General features: G+C 62.0%; 1 protein-coding gene across 1 annotated transcript in view; it reads right to left on the reverse strand.

Moving 5' to 3' along the window:
* Window positions 1-20,055, reverse strand: part of Notch4 (notch 4) — a gene marked incomplete in the record, with an annotated part of 21,263 nt that extends 1,208 nt beyond the window's left edge. The window contains 30 exon segments of the mRNA XM_013517066.1: window positions 1-222; window positions 368-465; window positions 828-975; window positions 1,174-1,469; window positions 2,370-2,508; window positions 2,604-2,676; window positions 2,857-3,076; window positions 3,595-3,770; window positions 3,867-4,250; window positions 4,749-5,272; window positions 6,047-6,159; window positions 6,333-6,582; window positions 8,337-8,521; window positions 9,766-9,919; window positions 10,231-10,318; window positions 10,464-10,581; window positions 10,776-10,928; window positions 11,136-11,281; window positions 11,751-11,907; window positions 12,477-12,599; window positions 12,680-12,793; window positions 13,572-13,685; window positions 14,993-15,187; window positions 15,485-15,640; window positions 15,724-15,960; window positions 16,075-16,197; window positions 16,292-16,639; window positions 17,825-18,120; window positions 18,267-18,348; window positions 19,096-20,055. Coding sequence (XP_013372520.1) covers window positions 1-222; window positions 368-465; window positions 828-975; window positions 1,174-1,469; window positions 2,370-2,508; window positions 2,604-2,676; window positions 2,857-3,076; window positions 3,595-3,770; window positions 3,867-4,250; window positions 4,749-5,272; window positions 6,047-6,159; window positions 6,333-6,582; window positions 8,337-8,521; window positions 9,766-9,919; window positions 10,231-10,318; window positions 10,464-10,581; window positions 10,776-10,928; window positions 11,136-11,281; window positions 11,751-11,907; window positions 12,477-12,599; window positions 12,680-12,793; window positions 13,572-13,685; window positions 14,993-15,187; window positions 15,485-15,640; window positions 15,724-15,960; window positions 16,075-16,197; window positions 16,292-16,639; window positions 17,825-18,120; window positions 18,267-18,348; window positions 19,096-19,177 — 5,514 coding nt within the window.
* Between the last annotated feature and the right edge of the window lie 246 nt (window positions 20,056-20,301).

Raw genomic sequence — 20,301 nt, forward strand, 5'->3', positions numbered from 1 at the left:
GAAGGCCCCGGCCTCGCGGCCCGGCGCCGACTTGTGACGCGCCTCCGCCGGCTCCGCCCCTTCCAGCAGCGTCAGCAGATCCCAGTGGTTACGCTGGCGGGCGATGTCCCCCGGCGCCAGCCCAGCTTGGTCCCGCAGGCCGCGGGCCGCCCCCAGTCTAAGCAGCAGCTGGGCCACCTCCACTGCGCCTTCCCGGGCCGCCAGGAACAGCGGCGTCTGCTCCTGCGCGGCAGGGAACAGTGGGGGCGGAGTCAGGAACGGCCCCGCCCGCCGACCCGGCCGGGCCCGCCCCGAGGCTTCGCGGGGTTCCCGTGTTTTGCGTCTCCCACGTCCGTTTTCCTCCCGGGCGGCTGCTTCCCTGTCTAACCCGGCTGTCCTGGGCGTCCTTATCGGCTCCGGCTTGTAGAAGGGAACGGGCGGCCCGGGTGTTGTTGACGGCAGCGGCCCAGTGCAGCGCGGTTTTCCCTAGGGGAGGGCGTGGCAGCTGGTTACCCCGCGGCCGGGGCCAGGCACCTGGGTTCCGGGTTCCCACGGATTCTGGCCCTGGGAGGAGGGCTCCTCGGGTCGCTCTGAGGGGGGAAGCGTTGCCCTGGTGACCGCCGGCCGGCCGGAAGCGATGCCCTGGTGACGTCATTGGCGCGCGGAGGGACAATGGGCATTGTTCTGGGGCGGTGGGACCGGGAGACCCCTCTCGCTTCCCACAGACGCCTCTCCATCCCAGTTCCCTGTGGGCCGGGCGGTGTGTGTTGAGAGTGATGGGGGACTCGCGGCACCGTGACAGCTGGGTGCACACCCCATGGGCTCAGCTTCTCCGTCGCCCCCCATACCCCATTTATCTCTGGCTCCCACGTCTGCACGCGCTGAAATGAGTTCTTCGACCAGGTCTTCCACCGCCAGCCTGGCGGCCAGGATCAAGGGTGTGGTCCCGTCTTCTGTGCGAGCGTCCACCGCAGTCTGTCGGCTGCTGAGCAGGAGCTGGGAGACAGAAAGGGCCTGTGACTCTTGGGGTACCCTGGACTCGGACTTTTAACCCCCTTCCCTGTCCATATTCAGTCATCTTCTCACTCAGGTCCTCGATCTCATCAGTTTCCTTTGTCAGACCCCCAGCGTGCTTCTGCCCAGTTTTACCTGTGAGCTTCCCCGTTCCCTTCAGGGACCCCCGCGCGTGCTGACCTGGCAGACCTCCCGGGCGTCGGCAGCAACAGCAGTGTGCAGCGGGGTGCGCCCTGCCTGGTCTGGCTCGTTGGGGTTGGCTCCGGCCTCCAGGAGGCGGCGGGCAGCGGTTGGCCGGGAGAATCGGGCAGCCAGGTGCAGGGGGGTCTCCCCGGAGCCCACTGTGTGAGCCTGGGGACAGGCGCCTCCATCCAGCAGAGGTTCCCAGGGCTCAGGGCTTCCCAGCCACGCCCCCTGGAAGGTCCTAGGCTCCACTCCCCCGCAGCAGACTGCTGACATCAGGGGCGTCACCCCATCTGTGGGTCAGAAGGAGCAGTGAGTGGGTCACTTGGAAGGACACGGCGGGGTGGGGAGAACACGGAAACTGGGAGAATCAGCTGCAGGTGTCAGGAAGCTGACTGATGGTGGTCTCAGTGACTTTGCTCTGAGCTTGAGCTTCTTCACCCGTGAAAGGAATAAGGCCTTATTCTCTCTCTCTCTCTTTTTTTTTTTTTTCCTTTTTCCCAGTACCGGGAATCTAGCTCACGACCTTGCGCTTGCCAGGCAGCCGCTGTGCCGCTGAGCTAAATCCCCAGCCCCAGGCCTTATTCTTTTAAATTCTAGAGTAATGCTTCCCAAATTCTGAGTCTAGGTAGATTGATCTGGAGGGGTTAAAACAAGACTGCAGGGCTGGGGATATAGTGCTTGCCTAGCATGCACAAAGCCCCGGGTTCGATCTCCAGTACCATACACACACACACACACACAAAAGACAAAAAACAAAAAAACACCACACACAAAGAGACTGCGGCCAGGCATGGGGGTGCACACTTGTAATCACAACACTCTGGGAAGCTGAGGCAGGAGGATCCCAATTGGAGCCTGGCCTGGGCAGTTTAGTGACTTAGTGAGACTCTCAAAATACTGTGGATATGAAAAGGGCTGGGGATGTAGCTCATTGCAACCTTTAGGTTGGATCCTTAGTACTGAAAACAAAAGCCACCAGCAGCAAAACAGGTTGCTCGTCTCAAATTTCTGAATCCCTCCCCAGCGGAGCCCAAGAATGTGCGTTTCTAACAATTCCCGGGTAGTGTTGCTGCTGTCTGAGGACCAGACTTTTGAGAACCACTCTTGAAGGACTAACATCATGTCCCTGTTCGGATACTGAAGGACTTGCTGCTTCTAAAAGGGTCACAGGGAGGGTTCGGCTCATGTACCAGGTCCGAAGGTGTCCACGTCAGAGGCCTCCAGCTCCGATTCCTGGGGCGGAGTCAGCATGGCTACCTGGGGGAGCGCCCCGCACCCGATGCTCAGTGGCCAGGGCTGGCATTTGGGATGTGGGGCCGTGTCTTCAGCCTTGGGGCAAGAGCAAGGATCAGCAAAGGCCACTGACTCGTCCTTGCCCACTCACCAACCTCCCGCGGTTCCCGCCCAGCCCTTTGCCCGGGTACCTCCTCTCCCTCCTGGGGGCCTGTGCACATAACCACTCCATCCTCTTCCACTTCGGCCTCTGGCTTCAGCGCCCTGGAAGGGGGGTGCAGGGGTTTCCCAGGTGAGGACCAGTTAGGGCCTCCAAGCTTTCAGCAGCCCCCCTACCCTTCTCCTCGCCCTGGCTTCTGCTTCTTCCAGTATATCTGATCGCTTCTGACCCCGAGCATCCCAGCAGGAGACTCCCTCCCTGACCCGAGTCCTCCTCACTCTCACTTGAGGCCAATGCTGTCCTCGCCCAGTGGCGGCCGCCGGCGGTGGCGAGCCTGCTGTGTCCGAGGCCTTCGGATGAAACCCGGAGGCAGCCAGAGGGCCCCGTGCTCTCGGCGCCGACGGCGAATGAGCTGCAGGACCAGGAGAGCCGCGAGGGCCAGGAGCAGCACCCCGGCCACTGGTGAGCACAGCACAAGCCAGGGCAGCTGGTGGGCGGGGGGCGCTGGTTGGAGAGACAGTGACGGAGACTGGTTATTCTCCCGAGGCCCCTGGGCAAGTGCGGTAACCTCGGTTTGCCTCAGTTTCCCCATCTGGGAAGTGAGGCTGATAACCATCCTGCCATGTGGGAATACACGAGTAAGTGGTCCAGTGTTTAGAGCAAGGCGTCTGGTAAGTACGACACCAACTCCTACTCTTTCTGCACTGTGGTCTGTGTGACACGGGGATAAGCAGATTCCCTTGTCCAGTCAGGAAGGTGCAGTAGAACCCGAGGTTTCCTGGAGGGCTATGTCAGAGGTTAGGATAGAGTACTCAGGGAAATGAGGGAGGAGAACCGGCGGGCTGGTGGGGGGGGGCTGAGGCGAGCCGGTGAGAGGAAGCTGTGAGGGCTGAGGAGGGTGAGGTCCCCACAAAGAGCAGTTTGGGCATCAGCATCGTATCTGGGAAATTTGATCCTTATTGCCGATAGCTGGGGTTGCTGGTGTGAGAACACAGGAAAGGGCAAAGGTAAGGGCTGCCTACCCGTGCCTGTGCTAGGGTGGGCAGCCAGCAGGGCGCCAGGCAGCAGGGGCTCCAGGGCCCCCACTGCGGCCATCGCAGCCAGGAAGCGGAGCAGGAGCCCGGGGTCCCAGGGACAGCGGGCTGCGGGGCGGTCAGGGCCGCAGCGGGACAGGTCCACGCCCATCACCACCACAAACCTGCAGGGGGACACCTCTGAGATCTCCACGCAAGCCGGGCTCCTTCTCTGCCTCCTTAAAGGAGCCGGTGTGTGGGCTCCCACCCCCGGGTCTTACCCACTGCTGAGCGAGTCCGTGTCCTTGCCCGGGGGCTGGGGGTGAGGGGCTGCTCTCTCCCGCTGAGCGGGCTCCCGAGTCCCCATCAGCTCCTCCTCAGCCCGGGCCCCTGGGTAGGGGAACACCATGTCCCTGCCGTCAGGATCCTTCTTCACCCACAGCCCCACCCTCAGAGCCAGGGACAGCACCCGGGCCAGGTGAAGCAGCTGCCGGTCCAGGGCCGGGGGGCTCAGCACCACCAGCAGGGCCAGGGAGGGCCCCCACTCTGCGTCGCCCCCGCCAGGCCTGCAGTCTCCCCCGTCCCAGCCACATTCCGCCGTGTCACAGCCTTTCTCGCAGTGCCCGTTGTGGAAGTGGTCTCGGCAGTACTGGTCATAGGCCGGCCTGTGGGGGGCGGAGAGGGGCACTCAGGACTCCCACGCCCGCCTCCCTCCTCACCCAGAGACAGTTCCTGACGTTCTGTGGCCTCTAGGCGTGGGTGCTAAGCAGGCGCAGCTGTGCAGCCCTGGACGGTGGCCCGGCGACCCTGCCGATGCGTGCCGTCTCTCTGAGACCTCCTCTCCACTGCTCCCAACGCCTGTCTCCCAGAAGAGTGCAGGCCCTTTTCCAGTAGGGGTGCTGGGTGCCATGGTGATGGGGCTTAGGGAGGGTGGCTTGCACCTCAAACCCCCAGAATTCTTAGAGAGGAGCCGGGATAGAGGTTGTACCGGCATCGAATATTGGTGCCAGCCCTTTCCCTGGGTTGCAGTCCAGTCTTCCACACCTCCTTAGCAGTGGTTATTCGGGTGGAAACTCCCCGGAGCCCAAGGCTCTGGCCCCGCTGTAATAAATCATCTATGTTGCCCGTCCCCTGCCCCCCAGCCCCGTGGGTTCCAGGCTCACGTGCAGGTTGGGGGCGGCTCACAGTCATATCCGTCAAACAGGCATTCTTCAGAGTCACACTGTGGGTGGCACTGCCCGTCTCGGAAGAGAAGCCAGCACTGGGAGTGGGAGGGGCAGCCCTTCCAGGGGTCCGGGACCCCCAGGGAGCAGTCTCCTCCATCCCAGTCTCCCCCCGGGCCACTGCAGCCCGAGTCGCAGGCCCCGTCTCCACCTCTGCCCTCACAGCCCTTGGCTCCGGGCTTCTGGCACCGTGGCCCTGGAGAGTCGGGGGGGCAGGAGCACCGGAAGCCTGGGCCCCCCAACCCAGGGGTCTCTGAGCAGCTTCCGTTGTGCAGGCAGGGGGACGGGGGGCCGCAGCCTTGAGAAGCTGGTGGGGTCAGGCAGTCAGGATCCCCGAAACCGCCGAGGCAGGCACAGCGGGGTGGGGAGGCGGGCTTAGGGGAGGGCAGGCAGAGACCTCCGTGGTGGCAGTGGTGGAGGCCGCAGGAAGGAGCCCTGTGGCTGCAGGTGGGGCCTTCAAAACCCTGCGGTGAGGAGGACAGATATTGGGGAAGGAGCCCCCATTCCTTGCCTCCCCTCAAGCAGAGGGCCCTAGATTCTTCTGTCTAGAAGGGGCTCTGGAGCACATCAAGTTAATCATTTCATGGATGCTGAAACCATGTTTCACGGTAGCTTCACATCTGGACATATTATGTTGAAAATGCATGAGCCCCAGGCCTGGGCGACAACACCTGAAAGACCATGGCATCGTAATGGAAATCCTGGAAGACTGAACTGTTAATAGAGCTGAACTCTTATATCACTGATTTAACCCTTGGCACTAGATGGGCTTGTGCCTTCCTCTTTCTCTCTGGGAGAAGAGACTAGGGGGAGAGAACGTAAGCAGATGGAGCTCTTCCTTGTAATTCTTAGGTTAGGTTCATGGGCCTTCCATGATTAGAACAGTAAGAGAAGGCCAGGCACCAGCCAGTGGGAACGTGTCGTGACCAAGGCTTGTGATGGACTCCATGCGTGTGAGGTCCACATGCCCATGCTTACAGAGCCAGAGCTTATCCCAGGCCACCGGCTTGACCTTGGGGCTTCGGATCTTCTCTTAGGCAACACCCATGGTTGCTGGGCATTTCCTTCCTTCCACCACCGGTCCTGCCTTTCCCCTGACCGCTGAGGTCCACTCATTCCGGGAAGTTGGCCTGCACACTGCAAGGCCCCGCTTGCTCCCCCACAGGTTTCCAGCCTCCCCCAACGCTCCCCTTTCATCAGGGCGTGGGCGCCAGGCAAGGCAGCTTCCGGCGGCTTACCTTGGGGCAGCGGCAGGAGAACCCCGGGGGTGGTCCTGCTGTGACCTCGCAGGAGCCTCCGTGGGAGCAAGGCTGGCTCTGGCAGGGGTCGATCTGCACCTCACACCTCTGGCCTGTGGTGGGGTGGGGCCGGATGTCACAAGCCTCTCGAGACATGCAGGCGAAGGGTCCTGGGCAGCTGCCCCGGGATGGAGGCAGGAGCGCGCTGGAGGCCGAGGCCGTTTCACAGGTGCGACTGTCAGTCGTGCCTCCGGGGTCCTGAGCTCTACCCCCGACCCCCACTGACCTGTGTGTCCAGGCAGACACTCGCAGTGGAAGGCGTTGGCCAGCGAGCGGCAGGCTGCGGTGCCGGTGGGGTGGCAGGGCCGGTCCAGACACTCATCCACGTCCCCCTCGCAGCGCAGCCCCACAAACCCTGGGGGGCAGGCGCAGTGGAAGCCTCCGGGCTTGGGGGTGCAGGTTCCATGGTTGTGACAGGGCTGGGACTGACAAGCGTTCAGTTCTGAGCAGTTCTGTCCGCTGTAGCCCGGGGCGCACTGCAGGCAGGGAGGGTCAGAGGGGACCAGCGGGTGAACCCTGCTCCGCACAGCCTGCCCCGACGCCACCTTCCAGCTTGGCAGCATCCCTCCTCGCCACCCGTGGGCCTCGAGGCCTGCTTCGTTGGCCTCAGCACCACACGAGACTCCGTTACTCGGAGACACACAGCCCTCCCGGCTCGGGCAGCCTGGTGATGCGTTGCTACTGAACACAGCTCAGACCGTGGTGGAACCTCTTTCCCTACCAGCACAGCCTAGAGGCCCTCTCCCCCTTTATTCATTAATTCATAAGCATCTACCAAATGTCCATTTTGTGCCAGACACCGTTTTAGGCAATATAGAAACAATATAAAAACAAACATTGCTGTTTCTGCGAAGTTCACAGCGAGAGAGAGCCAGAGAGACAGAGAGACAGAGAGAGACTAGCACTTACTGCATGATTTGTATACCTAACCTTATGAAACCCCCCTGACAGCGCTCTGCATGGATTGTCTTATTTGATCCTCACACCACAGATAACGAAGAGTCCCAGAAAGGCGCAGTGACTTTCGCAAGTCACACAGCTATGGTGGCAGACCTGGGATTCAGAGTGAGTCTGTGACTCCATGGCCGGTTCCTTTTTTTTTTTTTTTTGGTGCTGGGGATCGAACCCTGGGCCTTGTGCATGCAAGGCAAGAGCTGTATCCCTACACCATATCCCCAGCCCCACGGCCGTTTTCTGAGGCTTCCATGGCTGCCTAGTGAGAGAAGGGTCGCAGGTGAGGTCTGTAGCACACACGGCTCTTGAAGGAGGAGCGGTGTGCAGGGATGGGGTAGGGGAAGGCCGCAGCGAGTCAGAGCAAAAGGAGATTCGCAAAGCCCCCAGGAGCGGCGAGGGCTGGTGGGAACCAGGGCGAGGTGCTTCGAAAGCCTCCGGAGGAGGGGGCTTCATAAGGAGGATGCCAAGTGCAAAGACTCACGTCTGAACAGTGCACTGCACACAAAAGTGTGTGAAATGCTCGTGACAAAAGTTAAAAATGAAATTAGAGTGATGCAAAAGGCGGGTTGGGGTCTGCCGTGTGCCTTCTGCCAAAAGCTGTGACGCTGACTGCGGGAACCGGACTGCTTGGACTTGAATCCTGGCTTTGGCTCTCCAGGTTCCGTGGCCTGGGCCGCCCTCGCCGCTCCAAGGGAGGAGAGAGAAGCGACCCATTTTGCTGAGGCAGCTGCCTTCTGGGCCCCAGGCAGTGGACGAGGGGTGGGAAGGCCGCCCAGGGATGAAGAGCCGAGGCAGGAGTCAGCGAGATGCCAGGGACAGTTTGCTGTGGTTGGAGCAGGGCTAGGACAGTGGGAGGGGACAGGTGAGGCCCGGGAGGCAGGTAGGGCTGGCTCATGCAGGGAGCGGGCAGCCCTGAAGGCTGTTAGGAAGCGAGCCCTCAGCCGACTGTTTTCAGCTGGGTCCGCTGGTGTGGGGTAGACTGAACCAACAGAAGGATGGAGGTGAAGGTGGGGACGGTGTTTGGGAGGCTGATGCAGATGTTCAGGCGCGGGCCTGGCCCGAGGCAGTGGAGTAAAGCACTGCGGGGAAAGGACAGAGTTGGGAAATTTTTAGGAGGAGGTTGGATGGCCTGGCCTGGGGTTGGTTAGATGTAGGAGGTGAGCGAAAGGAGGAGAACGGCGTAGCAGGCCATCCCTGGCGTCGCTCCTGTTTCCCACAGCTGGCCCACCCTCATCGTCCTGCCCTCCTTCCCCTCGCTCCCCTCCAGGCCCCTCACCTGGCAGAGATACCCCTTGGGCTGGGCCATGCAGGTGGCCCCGTTCTGGCAAGGCCTGGACTCACAGGGGTGCACACTGTCCTGGCATATGCTGCCTTGGAACCCTGGCGGGCAGTGGCAGAAGTGGGAGGAGCCGCTGTCGATGCAGAGGCCCCCGTTCTGGCACAAGGCAGAGACCTCTACGCCTGGGCAGAAAGACAAACGGGAAGAGATGCAGCTAGGAGTGGTACAGGGTGTCCAGGGGCTCCGGACACTGAGCAGAGAGGCCCTGCATGTAACTCCTGGCCCTGAAAGGTGAACACATCGTGTCCTCCCTCCCACCTTTTCTGCCCCAGCACAGGACATATCTTTCTGTCTGTCTGTCTGTCTGTCTGTCTTTTTGAGACAGGGTCCTGCTATGCAGTTTAGGCTGGCCTTGAGCTCACTTTGTAGCCCAGCCCTAAACTATGCAGTTTAGGCTGGCCTCGAAACTGCAGCAGTCCTCCTGCCTCAGCCTACCAAGTACTGGGATTACAGGCATGAGCCACCACGGCTGGAGGGACATATCTTTTCTCAAGCTTATCAGAGTTAGAAGTGGTTTTCTTGGCTTAAAGTGGGCCTTAGCCAAGAAAAACTCAAGGCAAACTTCAAGTGAGGCCAATCTCAGTAGCCCCTGAGGTTTGCATGCACCTGGTGCACTTTGCATCTCACTGTGAGTCCCGTCAGCCAGACCCTAACCCCCAGGGCTGTCTCCTGAGCAGTCTCTCCACAAACCTTACTTGAATAACAAGGACACCTTTACCAGGAGGTTAGTGCGACGGGGTCGAGTGGGGCAAAATGAGTGTAGTTAGGTTAAATGTGGTGTACACTGGCTGAGTCCCAACACGACAGGGTGGAGTTGCTCCCTGTGAGTTGTGTCCCTGGGTTAGCTGGAGTCTCACTGGCTGGGCTGGTTGGCGGTTTGAGTTGTGCTGAATGTGGTAACAGGAGCTGGGGTGTGTTAGGCTTCCCTGGGTGTTGAACTGTGGGATCAATAACTGCAGTTGGGCTTTCTGATTTTATTTGTTTGTTTGCTTTTTTGAGACAGGGTCTCACTATGCAGTTCAGGCTGGTCTTGAGCTCACTACGTAGCCCAGGCTGGCCTCAAACTCACAGCGGTCCTCCTGCCTCAGCCTCCTGAGCGCTGTGATTAAGGGCATGGCCTACTCCCTGCTTGGTGTGTATTTTGACTCTTGGGTGGTTGTTTGGCCAGAGCGGCCCACCGTTCTGTGGCTGTGTGGGCTGAGGCAGAGGAAGACACTGTGATTCTTTTTTTTTTTTTTTTTTTCAGTACCGGGGATCGAACTCATGACCTTGCGCTTGCCAGGCAGGCGCTGTGCCGCTGAGCTAAATCCCCAGCCCCGACACTGTTACTCTTGATCTCCTTCCCTCCTGGCCCTTGGACTGGTACCTTGGCTCAGCGCAGCCTTCTGGCAGGGGGACAGGGGGACACTGCAGAGAGCCCCGGTCCAGCCCTGGAGGCACAGGCACTGGAAGGAGGGCCCGCTCCGGAGGCAGCGGGAGTTGCGTGGGCAGGGCTTCTGCTCACATGGGTCCACGGGCGTCTGAAGGTCGGAAGGGACAGGAGGCATCAGGCCCCAGCCCCGCGGGGCCTTGTCATCACAGCCCTCACCGCCCTCACCGCCGGACTCACTCCTGCGTGTGGCCGGTGACCCTCCCTGTTTCCTTCGAGACCCACTTTCCAGAGCAGCCTTGGCATCAGACACCCACTCAGTCCTTCCTCATGCCACACGACCTACGCGGGACCCGAGCCCTGGGCTTCCTTCCCTCCCTCCCTCCGTGGGGCTGTCCTGCCACGCTTCCCTGAGGGACCCCCTTACTCACGCTGTCCACCCCCCGGCTCAAGGCCCCTTACCTGGCAGCTACCTCCTGTGTAGCCAGGGGGGCAGAGGCAGCGGGGACCTTGAGGGCCATCTTGGCAGGTCGCCCTGTTCTTGCAGGGACTGGAGCAGAAGAGACGCACAGTGGGAAGGAGGCCTGGGGCTGGAGGGGCGGCACCCGGGAGCCCGCTGAGCAGGAGGGGAGGAGCCTGGGGCTAGCGGAGTGGAGGGGCTGCCCTGCCCCCTGGGGTCTCTGCTGTCTACTTACCTGTCTGCGCAGCTGGGGCGGACCTCTCCCTCACAGCGCGGGCCCTGGAAGCCGGCCGCACAGAGGCAGGAGAAGGCGCCGGGCCTGTTCACACAGGTGCCCCCGTTGAGGCACGGGGCTGGAGAGAGGGGGCCGTGAGGGGCTGGGTTCCTTGCCTGTGTAACCTGGCCTGTGACCTTAGTCACACTGTGCACGAGACACACACATGCCAGCCAAACAGCGCTCGGTGCTGTCAGCTGCTCGTTTTAAAAAATACGGCACCAACGCAGCTGCCCCTCCCCACATCTCCCTGTGGCCGGGGCGATCGCTCACCAGGTGCGCAGTGGTCCACGGCTGTTTGACACTGGGGCCCTGTGTGGCTTGGGCGGCAGGTGCAGGAGTAGCCCCCAGGGCTGGGGCTGCAGGAGCCGCCGTTGAGACAGGGCTCCGAGTGGCAGGCTGTCACCTCTTCGAGACAGGTGGGCCCTGGGGGAAAGAGGTGGGCATGAGAACAGGGGCCCCTTCCCTCCCCTCCTTTCTCATCGCTGCCCTCATATTCTCCCCTGCCGGCCCACTGTGTCCTGGGAGCCCGTGCCCAGTTCTCCCCAGCGGTGACGGAGCTGCGGAGCCCTGGGCGTGCGCTTGATTAGGGGGTGAGCAGCCCAGGCGTGCATGGTTTGGGTGGGGCCTCACCTGTGTAGCCTGCTGGGCAGCTGCAGTTGTAGCCAGAGGGCTGAGGGTGGCAGGTACCCCCGTGGGCGCAGGGTGCAGAGATGCAGCCCCCCAGCTCTGCCTCGCACTCCGGCCCGGTCCACCCCGCGTCACACACACACGAGGACCTGACCAGACAGAGCAGGAGGGCGTATGCTTTCGCTGCCCCATGGGCCAGGCCCCGGGACTTCTTTTGGCTTGGTCCTGAGGCTCTGGTCTCTCTCTCCTCTGTGAGTGTTCACGTAGCTGCGCCTTCCCCTCCTTATTTTCTCCGTGTACATCTTCCATAACTTGCTCACTGCCCGCCTTCCGCCTCAGAATGGAGGCTCCCTGGCAGCAGCCGCTTTGTCTCCTCCACCCTGTGCGGTTTCCCCAGTGCCTGAGTCAGCGCCCCACATAATGCGTGGTGGATATTTGTCCAGTGAATGGCACAGTGGCCCTGGACTGGGCTTTTCCCTCGACTGCCACATCCTGCATGAGCTCTTCCCTCCTGGGAGAGTGCCTCGGCCGAGGCTGCCATCTCCTCCTGCCATTTCCCACAGACCTGCACCACTCCCACCTTCCCCTGAAGAGGGCAGAGGGCGCCGGCGGTGCTACCTGAGGCAGTGTCCGTGGTGGCAGGTGCAGTTGTCCGCAGGGGTGCAGCCAGGGCTTCCGTCGGGGCAGAGGCAGTGGGCCTCGTGGTCCAGTTCTTGGCATTTCTGCTTGGGCTGGCACAGGGTGGGTGCACACAGGGGCACCTCGCAGAGCGGGCCTGCGGTGGGGAGACGAGTCGGAGGACCCAGGCCTTTCACGTCCTTGAGGGCCGGAGTCCGCCTCCTGTGCATGGCAGGCTGGCTCCCCGTGCCCTTGTCCTTCAGTGGGGCCTGCCTGTCTTCCGGAAGCTAACTCCTGTCACTTGGGCTCCTGCGTGACCTGACTTTCCTACAACTGTTTGCTGCACTGGAAGCTCGAGTCACACAGGGCTCCTTAGACGAAGTGCGCTTGCTTCCCTTTGCACATGCCGTCCTCTCCAGTTGACACAGACTCTCTGGCATTCATTTTCACAAGCTCCTCAAGATCCAGCTCCACCATCCATGCCCCTTTCTCCTCTTCAGTCTGGCTTGCTGGTCCTCTGCGTGACCCTGCCACACCCACACCGGGGCCGCCGTGGGCTCCAGAGTCACACCGACCCTGCCTCCCCGGCTGTGTGCTTGTGCAGGCTTTGTTCTGAGTTACTTTAGGGGTGCTCATCCCGATCATAAAGCACTCACCACGGACCCCTGCCCCATCCCGAACGGACTCGGACTTTTCTCTGCTCTCTCTAACGCCTCCCCTGCTCACCTGTGAGGCCGGATGGGCAGAGGCAAGAGAAGGCTCCCGGGAGATCAAGGCAGGTGGCTCCAGTGGGACACGGGCCACTCAGACACTCGTCCACTTCTCGCTCACAGTGTGGCCCTTCAAAGCCTGTGGGCCGGGAAGATCAGGGACCGTACAGGGCTCTGCCCTTTCCTCCGTTGCCCGCCAGCGCCTGAGCCCCGCCATACCCGGGAGACACTCGCAGAGGAAGGCTCCTGGCTGGTCCTGGCACCGCCCGCCGTTGGTGCAGGGAGAGCTCCCACACTCGTCCACGTCCTCCTCACACCAGGTGCCTGTGTATCCTGGGGGAAGCGAGTGGTGGGAGAGAAGGCCAAGGTCATCGAGGAGACGCAACGCAGCGCTTCTGGTCAGGAGAGGTGACCTGTGGGGCTTCCCAGAGAAGACAGAGGGGCAGGGCCTGGAGCCGCAGGAAGGGGGTGCAGAGGGCGGGAAGCACCGCCACCTGCCAGCTGGGCAGCTTCGGGCAAGCTGCCCCGCAGCCCAGGGGGTGATAAACAGCCCGGGCTGGGGCGCAGCTCAGCCAGGCGTGCGTGAGCCCCTGGGTTCCATCCCTAGCCTGGGGGAAAGAAAAGAATCTGTCTCCTGTCGCCACCGAAAGGATTAAATGACATGGTACATAACTTCCAAAGCACAAAGAAAGCCCAGAAAGCCAAGTGCTGGTGCTGGAGTAGATGAATATTCAGTAATCGTAGTCCAGGAGGGTTTCTGACTGAGCTGGAACAAGCAGGACTTGTGCTAGCTTTGCCTGTGTCCAGGGCGGCAGCGCCAGGACCAGCCCGGGCCCCGGTGGGGGAGGATGCACGGAGGAGTGTGCAGGAGGCTGGAAAGGAGGGGCGTCGGGGCGGGCGGCTTGGCAGGACAGCGAGGAGGGCGGGAAGAAGCAAGGGGAGACTTGGGATGGAACAGGAGAGACCGGGGAGCAGAGGAGTTGGAGATGTGGGCGCCCCCACGCTGGCTGCCTGGGCAGGCTAGACAGAGCTCCCAGAACCTCGACCCTGCAGCTGGGTGGAGGGGTGGGGGTGGGGCTGGGGTGGGGGCGGGGCTGGAGTCTGCACCCACCGGGCCGGCAGATGCACAGGAAGCCGTTGAGCAGGTCCTGGCAGTCGGCGTGATTCAGGCAAGGAGCCGAGGCACACTCGTTGGTCTCCACCTCACAGAGCTGCCCTTCTAAACCTGAGGGCAGGAGCAGGGTGAGCGGTGGGATTCGGCCAGAGTCCTGGCTGGGTGACTCCTCCATTTGTCCGGGAGACCTGGGTGCCCCCACACAACCTTGCCCCTCGGCCGCCCCTCCTGTGCTGGTGGCCTGGGATTTGGGCCGAGGAACTCTGAGGCCTCTGCTCTGTGGGGGTGGCTCAGGGAGCCAGGGCTCCCGCTGGGACCTGCCCAGGGCTGGCAGCAGTGAGCAGGTGCGGTGTACAGAGGGTGGGTCTCACCGGGTCCTCGAGGTGCAGTGAGGCAGCGGGGTCTGCCTGCTGGCTGAGTTGCTCTTCTTGTCCCCCTCCATGCCAGGCAGAAAGGGGATGATGTGAGGGGCACTGGGGAAGCTGTGTTGCTGCCATGTTTCCCCCATTGCTCTGGGGCCATCCTAGGCTCCACGGTCTGTCTCTGAGCTCAGACAGATCAGCCTTCAGACCTCCGCTGCATCCCCCCGGCTGTCTGTTTCTCAGATTACAGAACAGTTTTCTTTTTTTCTTTTTTGGTTTTTCTCCGGTACCGGGAACCGAACTCATGACCTTGCGCTTGCCAGGCAGGCGCTTTTGCCGCTGAGCTAAATCCCCAGCCCCTTACAGAACAGTTTTCTATGCTCCCCTGTGAGTGGCCTGTGCCACCACCCTGGGGCGCTGCTTGAGCTCAGAGAGGAGATACACTGTGGGGCTACAACTGGAAGCCTGGGTTTGAGTCCTGGCTCTGCCGAGTGTCAGCTGTGCACCTCAATGAGCCACTTGCCCTCTTGTGTCTCAGCGTCTTCATGTGTAAAGCGGGTACAGTGACAGCACTGACCTCAGAGGGCTATTGCTGAGCTGAGAGCATGTGTGAGATGGTCAGATAGTACCCGGCACCATGTTGGCTATGATTTTTCTGCAGCTCCCTGACATTGGCTGTGCAGTCTCTTCCCAGGAAGACTCCCACCCGTAACAGCCTGGAGGTGTGTGCAGCCTCGCAGCGTTCCTTTCCTTATCTCTGCAGGGGAAAGCTCGGAGGCTTAGGGGGAGCCGGGCTGGGCTGTGTGCCGCAGACCCAGCTGTGCACATGAAGTGAACTGCGGCTCCCAGGGCTGAGCAGGGTACAGGCTCACTCCCGTCTGCGGCAGCTCTTCTGGAGCTCACGGTGTCCCCCTGGTCACTCGGAAGGGGAAGTATTTCGAGGAGGAGCATCCAGTGGGAATTGAGCCCACTTGCCCGAGGCCGTCCTTAGCTAGGTCCCTAGCAGGTTCAGGGTCAGTTCTCTGTCCGCTCCACCCGAGGCCCTCCCGGCTGTACCTGGCGGGCAGAGGCAGTGGAAGGCGGCAAGCAGGTCCAGGCAGGTGCTGCCCGGGTGGCAGGGCTGGGACAGGCACTCGTTGTGGTCCGCCTCGCAGCGCGAGCCCGTGTAGCCAGGCGGACAGAGGCAGTTGAAGGAGCCGGGGGTGTTGAGGCAGGAGCCACCGTGCTCACAGGGGCTGGGGCCTTGCTGGGCTGCGGGAGGGGACAGCGGGGAGTCCGAGGGGGCCCAGGCTCAGGAAGGCGCGGGCCGCTTGTGCTGGATGGGATGAGATCAGGGAAGGGGCTGCATCTTTGTAGTGCAGGACGGAGGTGCAGCTCCTGGGGCCTGGCAGCCAGCGCCGGGGGGTGGGCTGTGCTGGGAAAGATGCCAGCGCTGGACAGATTTAAGGAAAAGGTGTCTGTTCTTTCATTTGAAAACCAGTTTCCCCATTGCCTGTCCACTGCGGAGCCCTGCCTGGGCTCAGGGAGGCTCTGTGCGGGGAGCCTCACCCATCTGGCACTCGTCCAGGTCCTGGTGGCAGGTGGGCCCCGAGTAGCCGGGCTGGCACAGGCACAGCGTGGAGCCCGTCAGGGGGTTGGTGCTGCACTGGGCTTCCCTGTGGCACGGCTGGCTCAGACACATGTCCTCCAGGTGGCACAGGAGGCCTGCAGGGCCGGAGCAGCAAGGCTCGTGCTCCCAGCGCTCCCCGCACCCGCCTTACCCCGCTCCCGGCTCCCTCGCCCCACACCTGTGCGCCCAGGTGGGCAGAGGCAGGAGAAGGAGCCCACACGGTCAATGCAGGTGGCTCCTGGGGCGCAGGTGGCATCAACACAGTCGTCCAGGTTCTCTTCACAGCCTGCGCCGCCCCAGCCGCTCACACACACGCAGTGAAAGCCACCGGCCGAGTTCTGGCAGGTACCCCCGTTTCTGCAGCGAGGGGCGCCCTGGGCCTCGCATTCATCCACATCTTGGGAGCAGTCCCAGCCTGGAGAGGGTCGGGGAGGAGGCAAGGGGTTGGAGCGGGGAGCCCTGGGAGGAGGAGCGGTCAGGTCTGCCTCTCCCGGCCGAGGGCGCTGTGAATTCGGCTGCGACAGCTCACCTGTCCAGGCGTCGGGGCAGAGGCAGGTGTAGACGCCCAGCCCATCCTGGCAAGTGCCCCCATTCTGGCAGTGGTGCTTGACACAGTCGTCTGGATTCACCTCACAGTCCAGGCCGGTAAAACCTGACAGTTACAGGATCATTGTGGGGAGGGGGCCCGAAGGAGACGACCCTCCTGCCCAGGGAGGGCGGCTGCAGGAAACTCCCTGAGCACGCACCTGGGGGGCAGAGGCACAGGTGAGAGCTGGCGTCTCCCCCCGGCACCAGCTGGCAGGTGCCCCCGTTCGGACAGCCCCCAGCGGGGCAGGGTCCTTTCTGCAGCGCACAGTGTGAACCCTCCTGGCCTGCCGGGCAGAGACACCGGAAGGAGCCCAGGATGTTATGGCAGGAGGTGCCTTCCGGGCAGGGGCCGGGGTCCAGGAAGCACTCGTTGACATCGCGCTCACAGGTGTGACCCTCGAAGCCCGGTGGGCAGCGGCACTGGATCTGGGGGTAGGTGGTCAGGCACACGCCTCCGTTGGCGCAGGGGTTGGCTGAGCAGAAGTCCCGGAGCTGGCACTGCTCGCCTGCGGCAGAGGGCAGAGGGGGCTCGTGGGAGCACTGCCCGTGTTCCAGCCCGTCCGAGACTGCTCCGCTCTCCCCTTGGCTGGTCTCGAATTCTGACATTTCCCTCCCCTTCTCCCACATGTCTTTGCCCTGTCCTCCCCGCACACCAGTTTTGCCGTGCCTCAGAGGGCTGTACTGGACCAGCCACATTTTCCACACTGAAAACGAGACCTGTGCCTCGTGATGGAGGTGTCGGAAACTGACCCTGCTTGGGAAAACCCGGAAGATTGGCAACTTTCTTGGGAGACAGAGGTGGAAAACACCGGCGTCTGCAGGACGCTCAGGTTGGCCCCTTGCTGTGCTACAACGGCCGCATGCCCTTGCGAGGGTGGGCCTGCCTCTCAGTGAGGGTCTCAGCTCTTAATCTCTCTGTGAATAACCACAAGGAGACTCATTGCCAGCCGTGTGAACCAATGGTAACGGCAGGGCGGCGGTGGTAACCGCCAGTCACGGCATGTGCTTTGTGCCAGGTGCTGAGCTAAGTAAGCACTTCCTGAGCGTCCTTTCCTCTCATCCTCTCAGCACCGTCTGAAGGACCGCTCGTCTGCTGACAAGGAGGGCCCAGGCAACTTGAAGATCCCGAGCAAGGTCACGTAGCTACCAGTCAGCGGCAGAGAGGCGTTGATCTGGTGGCTGCCCCAGAGCCCCTACTCTCAGGCGGTAACCTTGCCCCGGGCCAGGTCTCCTTCCGGGGATGCATCCCCAGGTCTCTCTCCGCCTGATCCCTCCAGCCCCGCACACCTCCGCCACGGAGGTCTCTGCAGGGTCATCAGGGGTGCCCACCACTCAGGGCGGCCTCAGAGGGCGGAGCCTGGAGGTCTGTGGTAGGAAAGGGACCCATGGCTGCTGAGTTCCGGGGAGCTCGAAGGGTCCCGGAGAGACACCCAGATGGTGCCCTAAAGGGCTCATGGCATCTGTAACTTGGAAATACTTGAACTAGTTTGGAACTATTTTACCACCTTAGCAAGGGATGCCAGTGACTGTCAGTCTTGAGTGAGTGGGTTGCCTGCCACAGGTTGGCTTGTAAAGTCTTGAGGCCTTATCTTCAAAAGGCTCATGGCCTCTCGGGCGCCGGTTCGCTCCTTCCCACCCACCGCCTGGCCCCCACGCCCGCCGCGCCTTCCTCGCCACCCAGCGGCGCTCACCTGTCCACCCAGGCGTGCAGGAGCACTGGGGGCGGCCGGGGGCCTGCAGGTGGCAGCGGCCCTTCTTGGAGCAGAAGAAGGGAGGGCAGGGGTCTTCGAGCTGGGTCTGGCACCTCTCGCCAGTGAAGCCAGAGGGGCAGGTGCAGAAGAAGCTGGGGGTCGGTGGCGAGGGGGCGCTGGGGGAGCTTGGGGGTGTGGGAAGCAGGGCGCGGCAGCTGCCCCCGTTCTGGCAGAGCTGGGCATCCCGGCAGGGGTCAGGAAGCTGGCACGTCTCGCCCAGGAAGCCGGGGGCGCACCTGGGCAGGCGGGGGAGTGGCAAACTCAGGTGCTGTCGCCCCTTCTCCACCTCCCCCGTCGCCTTCGCTCATGTCCTTCTCTCCGCTTTCTCCCCACGCCCTGGCATCTCCTCTCTCCGTCTCACACTTGCACCGGGCACACTCACCGGCAGGCCCCGGGCCCCTGAGGCAGGCCCAGGCAGGTGCCTCCGTTGGCGCAGGGTTCTGGGGCGCTCCCGCACAGCAGCCCTGGGGTGAAGAGGGAGACCGATGGGGACCAGGGCCAGCGCCCGGTCTGTCCTCCTCCGGCCCACGCCCAGCTCACCACGCCCGCTCACTCGCGCTCCAGACCACCCTGTCCTTCACACCCCTGTCCCGTACCCAAGTGGTCCCAGTGTCCCAGGCCTTCAGTCATGACTCCCCACCCCCTTTCCTGTTTATTCTCTGGCCTCTGAAGTCCAGCCCCCAGCTCCATCCCCCGGAAGCAAGACAACAGGGAGTCAGGAGGGGGGCCCCGGGCTCCCAGGAGGTGAATGGCGGAGGCATTGAAGGGATTTCCTCCAGGAAGGGCTCAGCGCTGAGCCGGGGGTGGGGACAGCTGGACTGGGAAGGGACTCGATGGGCCCTTGACCTCCCCTGTCTCCATCTCCCGCTCCTCTCTCCTCGCCTCTTCCCCTTGCAGGTGTCCGTCTGTTCCCCCTTCCCCTCTCAACCTGGCCGCAAGAACCCTCTGCCTCTTAGCTCCAGGGCCAAGTGGGTTATCCCTGGCAGTGGGCACCCTCTTGCCCATCCTCCAGCGGTCACCACCCTTGGAACCATGCCCGTGGCGCTGGTCTGAGCAGCTCCTGTGGCCGTTGGCTCTACCTGCGGCTGTTCCATCAGGGGAAGCCTCTTTCACCCAGGATGCCCTCAAAGCCTGGGGCTAGGCCTGGTCCCCCCCCCCACCCGGACTCCTCCTAGGGGAGACAGCCCTACCTCGCCCACCCCGCGTCTCACCTCTGGCCATGGCAAGTGGGAAACCCGGCAGTGGCAGGAGCAGCAGCAGCAGCAGCAGCAGCAGCAGGGAAGGGGTCTGCATTCCAGAGCCCCCGCCCCAGCCCAGGTCCCCTCTCCCTCTTCAGGAAGGGACCCTCAGAGCTCCCCGAGGCAGGGCCACCTCCTCTGCTCCCACTGCCCCTTTTTCCTCTTCCTCAGCCTGCTACGGCCTCACGTCTGAGCTGTTTCCTGAGTCACACAATGTCCTGGACACCCTAGAGATGGGGAGGAGGGAGCAGAGGAACCTTGGGGGGATGAGGGAGGGGCCGCTGTCCCTGACAGCCCCTGGGGAAGTGGGGAAAGCAGGACCGCGTGGGTGTGGTTGGAGGGCAGGTGACAGGCGGGGAGACTCGGCTCAGCTCCTGGGCCCCTGGGCAGTCCCAGCCCTTGTTGTGGACATGGCATCTCCTTTGTTATAGGAGGGAACTGCACAGTGGCTGCCCCTGCACTGCAGGAGGGCAGGACCTAGAAAGGAGTGTGGGGTGGCGAGGCATCGCCCCATTCCTCTTCCAGGAGAGGAAGCTTAATTCACCAGCTCTGTACAGGAGCTTCTCAGAGGACCCGCACCTTGTCTCCACTTGAAACTACTCACTGAGACAGAGGGAGCTCAGGGGACTTTTGGGTCCCACTTTGCGCCTTGTTAGGATTTCCTTTTCTCCTTCTGGGAAGTGAGTAAGATGCTGGGCTGGGTCTGGGAGAAACCTTTGCTTTCCAAGAAGAACGCATGATTGACGACATCCACGGTGAAGGAACACAGGCAAAGCTGGGTATGGTGGCGCACGCCTGTAGTCCCAGCCCAGGGAGGCAGGAGGCAGGAGCACAGGGAGGCAGAAATTCGTCATATAGCCTGGGCTATGTAGTGAGTTTAAGGGCAGCCTGGACTATGTGGTGAGACCCTGTGTATAAAGAAAAAATTAAAGAAAAAAAGAACACAGTCTATTCTGAATTCTACTCTACTCTACATCTGTTTTTTTTTTTTTTTTTTTTTTTTTTTTTTTTTTTTTTTTTTTTTTTTTTTTTTTTTTTTTTTTTGAGGCAGGGTCTCGCTCTGCAGTTCAGGCCGGCCTTGAGCTCACTTTGTAGCCCAGGCTGCTCTCCAACTCGCAACAATCCTCCTGCCTCAGCTTCCCGAGTGCTGGGATTGTAGGTGTGCGCCATCTCCCCCAA

This window comes from Chinchilla lanigera, unplaced genomic scaffold, assembly GCF_000276665.1.
Source record: "Chinchilla lanigera isolate Chin_1 unplaced genomic scaffold, ChiLan1.0 scaffold00036, whole genome shotgun sequence".
NCBI lineage: Eukaryota > Metazoa > Chordata > Mammalia > Rodentia > Chinchillidae > Chinchilla > Chinchilla lanigera.